The following is a 7,500-nucleotide window of genomic DNA, read 5'->3' on the forward strand; positions in this document are numbered from 1 at the left end:
CCATCTCTCTCTCCTCCTCTCCATCTCTCTCTCCTCCTCCCCATCTCTCCCTCCTCCTCCCCATCTCTCCCTCCTCCTCCCCATCTCTCCCTCCCCATCTCTCCCTCCTCCTCCCCATCTCTCCCTCCTCCTCCCCATCTCTCCCTCTCTCTCTCTCTCTCCCTCCTCCCCATCTCTCACTCTCCATCTCTCCATCTCTCCCTCCTCCTCCCCATCTCTCCCTCTCCATCTCTCCCTCCTCCTCCCCATCTCTCCCTCTCCATCTCTCCCTCCTCCTCCCCATCTCTCCCTCTCCATCTCTCCCTCCTCCTCCCCATCTCTCCCTCTCCATCTCTCTCTCCTCCTCTCCATCTCTCCCTCCTCCTCCCCATCTCTCCCTCCTCCCCCATCTCTCCCTCCTCCTCCCCATCTCTCCCTCCCCATCTCTCCCTCCTCCTCCCCATCTCTCCCTCCTCCTCCCCATCTCTCCCTCTCTCTCTCTCTCTCCCTCCTCCCCATCTCCCCTCCATCCTCCCCCTCCTCCTCCCCATCTCTCCCTCTCCATCTCTCCCTCCTCCTCCCCATCTCTCCCTCTCCATCTCCCCTCCTCCTCCCCATCTCTCCCTCCTCCCCCCATCTCTCCCTCCTCCTCCCCATCTCTCCCTCTCTCTCTCTCTCCCTCCTCCCCATCTCTCCCTCTCCATCTCTCCCTCCTCCTCCCCATCTCTCCCTCTCCATCTCTCTCTCCTCCTCTCCATCTCTCCCTCCTCCTCTCCATCTCTCCCTCCTCCTCCCCATCTCTCCCTCCTCCCCATCTCTCCCTCCTCCTCCCCATCTCTCCCTCCCCATCTCTCCCTCCTCCTCCCCATCTCTCCCTCCTCCTCCCCCATCTCTCCCTCTCACTCTCTCCCTCCTCCTCCCCATCTCTCCCTCTCCATCTCTCCCTCCTCCTCCCCATCTCTCCCTCTCCATCTCTCACTCCTCCTCCCCATCTCTCCCTCTCTCTCTCCCTCCTCCCCATCTCTCCCTCTCCATCTCTCCCTCCTCCTCCCCATCTCTCCCTCTCCATCTCTCCCTCCTCCTCCCCATCTCTCCCTCTCCATCTCTCCCTCCTCCTCCCCATCTCTCCCTCTCCTCTCCTCCTCCTCCCCATCTCTCCCTCTCCATCTCTCCCTCCTCCTCCCCATCTTTCCCTCTCCATCTCTCCCTCCTCCTCCCCATCTCTCCCTCCTCTCTCTCCCTCCTCCCCATCTCTCCCTCTCCATCTCTCCCTCCTCCTCCCCATCTCTCCCTCCTCCTCCCCATCTCTCCACCCTATCTCCTCTCTCCCTCCTCCCCAACGCTCTCCCTCTCCATCACTCCCTCCTCCTCCCATCTCCTCTCCCCTCCACTCATCTCTATCCCCTCCCTCCATCTCCATCCTCCTCCTCCCCTCTCTCTCTCCTCCTCTCCATCTCCTCTCCCTCCCCTCCATCTCTCCATCCTCCTCCCCATCTCTCCCTCCTCCCCATCACTCTCCCTCCCTCCTCCCCACCCTCCAGCTCGCCATCTCTCCCTCCTCCCCAATCTCTCCCTCTCCATCACTCCCTCCTCCTCTCCATCTCTCTCTCTCCTCTCCATCTCACGCCATCCTCTCCATCTCTCTGAGACCTCTCCATCTCTCTCTCACCTCCCCATCTCTCCCTCCTCCTCCCCATCTCTCCCTCCTCCTCCCCATCTCCCTCCCCATCTCTCCCCTCCTCCTCCCCATCTCTCCCTCCTCCTCCCCATCTCTCCCTCTCTCTCTCCTACACCCTCCTCCCCATCTCTCACTCTCCATCTCTCCCTCCTCCTCCCCATCTCTCCTCTCCATCTCTCCCCTCCTCCCCATCTCTCCCTCTCCATCTCTCCCTCCTCCTCCCCATCTCTCCCTCTCCATCTCTCCCTCCTCCCCCCATCTCTCCCTCTCCATCCTCTCACTCACCCTCCTCTCCATCTCTCTCCTCCTCTCCATCTCTCCCTCCTCCTCTCCCATCTCTCCCTCCCCTCCTCCCCATCTCTCCCTCCTCCCCATCTCTCCCTCCTCCTCCTCCCCATCTCCCTCCCCATCTCTCCCTCCTCCCTCCATCTCTCCCTCCTCCTCCCCATCTCTCCCTCCACCCTCTCCCTCCTCCCCATCTCTCCCTCTCCATCTCTCCCTCCTCCTCCCCATCTCTCCCTCTCCATCTCTCCCTCCTCCTCCCCATCTCTCCCTCTCCATCTCTCCCTCCTCCTCCCCATCTCTCCCTCCTCCTCCCCATCTCTCCCTCCTCCTCCCCATCTCTCCCTCTCCTCTCTCCCCTCCTCCCCATCTCTCCCTCCCATCTCTCCCTCCTCCTCCCCATCTCTCCCTCTCCATCTCTCTCCCTCCCCTCCATCTCTCCTCCTCCTCTCCCATCTCTCCCTCCTCCTCCCCATCTCTCCCTCCTCCCCATCTCACCCCTCCTCCTCCCCATCTCTCCCTCCCCATCTCTCCCTCCTCCTCCCCATCTCTCCCTCCTCCTCCCCATCTCTCCCTCTCTCTCTCCCTCCTCCTCCCCATCTCTCCCTCTCCATCTCTCCCTCCTCCTCCCCATCTCTCCCTCTCCATCTCTCACTCCTCCTCCCCATCTCTCCCTCTCTCTCTCCCCTCCTCCCCATCTCTCCCTCTCCATCTCTCCCTCCTCCTCCCCATCTCTCCCTCTCCATCTCTCCCTCCCCTCCTCCCCATCTCTCCCTCTCCATCTCTCCCTCCTCCTCCCCATCTCTCCCTCTCCATCTCTCCCTCCTCCTCCCCATCTCTCCATCTCTCCCTCCTCCTCCCCATCTCTCCCTCTCTCTCTCTCTCCCTCCTCCTCCCCATCTCTCTCTCTCTCTCTCTCCCTCCTCCCCATCTCTCCCTCCTCCTCCCCATCTCTCCCTCTCCATCTCTCACTCCCTCCTCCTCCCCATCTCTCCCTCTCCATCTCTCCCTCCTCCTCCCCATCTCTCCCTCCTCCTCCCCATCTCTCCCTCTCTCTCTCTCCCTCCTCTCCATCTCTCCCTCCTCCTCCCCATCTCTCCCTCTCTCTCTCTCCCTCCTCTCCATCTCTCCCTCCTCCTCCCCATCTCTCCCTCTCCATACTCCCTCCTCCTCCCCATCTCTCCCTCTCCATCTCTCTCTCCTCCTCTCTATCTCTCTCTCCTCCTCCCCATCTCTCACTCCTCCTCCCCATCTCTCCCTCCTCCTCCCCATCTCTCCCTCCTCCTCCCCATCTCTCCCTCTCTCTCTCTCCCTCCTCCTCCCCCTCCCCCCCCCCTCCCGTCCCTCCCCAGGAGTTCCTAGACAGTACAGAGGAGAGGTGTGGAAGTTCCTGTCAGAACAGTTTGTATTGAGACACCCGGTTCCTGTCAGATCTCCATCTGACAACAGGCCTTATAAAGAACTGCTGAAACAACTGACCTCCCAACAGCACGCCATCCTCATAGACCTGGGTGAGACCCTACACCCTACACCCTACACCCTACACCCTACACCCTATACCCTACACCCTATACCCTACACCCTACACCCTACAGCACGCCATCCTCATAGACCTGGGTGAGACCCTACACCCTACACCCTACACCCTATACCCTACACCCTACACCCTACACCCTACACCCTACACCCTATACCCTACACCCTACACCCTACACCCTACAGCACGCCATCCTCATAGACCTGGGTGAGACCCTACACCCTACACACTACACCCTACACCCTACACCCTATACACTACACCCTACACTTTATACACTACACCCTACACCCTACACCCTACAGCACGCCATCCTCATAGACCTGGGTGAGACCCTACACCCTACACCCTACACCCTACACCCTACACCCTACAGCACGCCATCCTCATAGACCTGGGTGAGACCCTACACCCTACACACTACACCCTACACCCTATACCCTACACCCTACACCCTATACACTACACTTTATACACTACACCCTACACCCTACACCCTACACCCTACAGCACGCCATCCTCATAGACCTGGGTGAGACCCTACACCCTACACCCTACACCCTACACCCTACAGCACGCCATCCTCATAGACCTGGGTGAGACCCTACACCCTACACACTACACCCTACAGCACGCCATCCTCATAGACCTGGGTGAGACCCTACACCCTACACCCTACACACTACACCCTACAGCACGCCATCCTCATAGACCTGGGTGAGACCCTACACCCTACACCCTATACACTACACCCTATACCCTACAGCACGCCATCCTCATAGACCTGGGTGAGACCCTACACCCTATACACTACACCCTACAGCACGCCATCCTCATAGACCTGGGTGAGACCCTACACCCTACACCCTATACCCTACACCCTACACCCTATACACTACACCCTACACCCTATACACTACACCCTACACCCTATACACTACACCCTACACCCTATACACTACACCCTACACCCTATACACTACACCCTACACCCTATACACTACACCCTACACCCTATACACTACACCCTATACACTACACCCTATACCCTACAGCACGCCATCCTCATAGACCTGGGTGAGACCCTACACCCTACACCCTACACCCTATACACTACACCCTATACCCTATACACTACACCCTACAGCACGCCATCCTCATAGACCTGGGTGAGACCCTACACCCTACACCCTATACACTACACCCTATACCCTATACCCTACACACTACACCCTACAGCACGCCATCCTCATAGACCTGGGTGAGACCCTACACCCTACACACTATACCCTACACCCTATACCCTACACACTACACCCTATACACTACACCCTATAAATTACACCCTATACCCTACACCCTACACCCTATACACTACACCCTATAAATTACACCCTATACCCTACAAGCACGCCATCCTCATAGACCTGGGTGAGACCCTACACCCTACACCCTATACACTACACCCTATAAATTACACCCTATACCCTACAGCACGCCATCCTCATAGACCTGGGTGACACCCTACACCCTATACCCTACACCCTACACACTACACCCTACACCCTACAGCACGCCATCCTCATAGACCTGGGTGAGACCCTACACCCTATACCCTACACACTACACCCTACAGCACGCCATACTCATAGACCTGGGTGAGACCCTACACCCTACACCCTACACACTATACCCTACACCCTACAGCACGCCATCCTCATAGACCTGGGTGAGACCCTACACCCTATACAATACACACTACACCCTACACCCTACACACTACACCCTATACAATACACACTACACCCTACACCCTATACAATACACACTACACCCTATACACTACACCCTATACACTACACCCTATACACTACACCCTACACACTACACCCTATACACTACACCCTACACACTACACCCTACAGCACGCCATCCTCATAGACCTGGGTGACACCCTACACCCTATACCCTACACCCTATACACTACACACTATACACTACACCCTATACACTACACCCTATACACTACACCCTACACACTACACACTACACCCTATACAATACACACTACACCCTACACCCTACACCCTATACAATACACACTACACCCTACACACTACACCCTACAGCACGCCATCCTCATAGACCTGGGTGACACCCTACACCCTATACACTACACCCTATACACTACACCCTACACCCTACACACTACACCCTACACACTACACCCTACACACTACACACTACACCCTACACCCAACAGCACGCCATCCTCATAGACCTGGGTGAGACCCTACACCCTACACCCTACACCCTATACCCTACACCCTACACACTACACCCTACACACTACACCCTACAGCACGCCATCCTCATAGACCTGGGTGAGACCCTACACCCTACACACTACACCCTACACCCTACACCCTATACCCTACACCCTATACACTACACCCTATACAATACACACTACACCCTACACCCTATACAATACACACTACACACTACACCCTATACCCTACACCCTACACACTACACCCTACAGCACGCCATCCTCATAGACCTGGGTGAGACCCTACACCCTACACACTATACCCTACACCCTATACACTACACCCTATACAATACACACTACACCCTACACCCTATACAATACACACTACACACTACACCCTACACCCTACACACTACACCCTACAGCACGCCATCCTCATAGACCTGGGTGAGACCCTACACCCTACACCCTATACACTACACCCTATACAATACACACTACACCCTATACAATACACACTACACCCTACACCCTACACCCTATACACTACACCCTATACCCTACACCCTATACCCTACACCCTATACACTACACACTACACCCTACAGCACGCCATCCTCATAGACCTGGGTGAGACCCTACACCCTACACACTACACCCTATACCCTACACCCTATACACTACACCCTATACACTACACGCTATACACTACACCCTATACACTACACCCTATACACTACACCCTATACACTACACCCTACAGCACGCCATCCTCATAGACCTGGGTGAGACCCTACACCCTACACACTACACACTACACCCTACACCCTACAGCACGCCATCCTCATAGACCTGGTGAGACCCCACACCCTACACCCTATACACTACACACTACACCCTATACACTACACCCTATACACTACACCCTACAGCACGCCATCCTCATAGACCTGGGTGAGACCCTACACCCTACACACTACACACTACACACTACACCCTACAGCACGCCATCCTCATAGACCTGGTGAGACCCTACACCCTATACACTACACCCTATACCCTACACACTACACCCTACACCCTATACACTACACCCTACACACTACACCCTATACACTACACCCTATACACTACACCCTATACACTACACCCTACACACTACACCCAACAGCACGCCATCCTCATAGACCTGGGTGAGACACTACACCCTACACCCTATACCCTATACACTACACCCTACACACTACACCCTACACCCTATACACTACACCCTACACCCTACAGCACGCCATCCTCATAGACCTGGGTGAGACCCTACACCCTACACACTACACCCTACACACTATACACTACACCCTACACACGACACCCTACACACTATACACTACACCCTACACACGACACCCTACACACTACATCCTACACACTACATCCTACACACTACACCCTACACACTACACCCTACACACGACACCCTACACACTACACACTATACACTACAGCCAACACTATACACTACACCCTACACACTACATCCTACACACTACACCCTGCACACTAGACCTGGTTGAGACCCTACACTACACACTGCACCCTACACCCTACAGCACATCCTCCTTTCTGTTGACTAATGCCTGACTGAGTGATGATGTTAACCTGGTTTAACTTGAAACAAACACACTTCCTGACTGTTGACTAATGTTGTCAGTCAGGTGACCTCATTTCCTCCTTTACACACACATCACATGC

At 55.6% G+C, this 7,500-nt stretch overlaps 1 protein-coding gene across 3 annotated transcripts in view; it reads left to right on the forward strand.

Annotated features, from left to right (window-relative positions):
* LOC135533582 (TBC1 domain family member 1-like) overlaps positions 1-7,500 on the forward strand; it is a 32,637-nt gene that overhangs the window by 1,587 nt on the left and 23,550 nt on the right. The window contains exon 2 of one of the 3 annotated variants that reach the window (XM_064960871.1): positions 3,292-3,450. In XM_064960871.1, the coding sequence (XP_064816943.1) occupies positions 3,292-3,450 (159 nt within the window). Of the gene's footprint in view, positions 1-3,291; positions 3,451-6,904; positions 6,945-7,018; positions 7,058-7,500 lie in introns of those variants that run through there. The other 2 variants (XM_064960873.1, XM_064960872.1) reach the window with 2 other exon arrangements.

Source organism: Oncorhynchus masou, unplaced genomic scaffold (genome assembly GCF_036934945.1).
Source record: "Oncorhynchus masou masou isolate Uvic2021 unplaced genomic scaffold, UVic_Omas_1.1 unplaced_scaffold_2476, whole genome shotgun sequence".
NCBI lineage: Eukaryota > Metazoa > Chordata > Actinopteri > Salmoniformes > Salmonidae > Oncorhynchus > Oncorhynchus masou.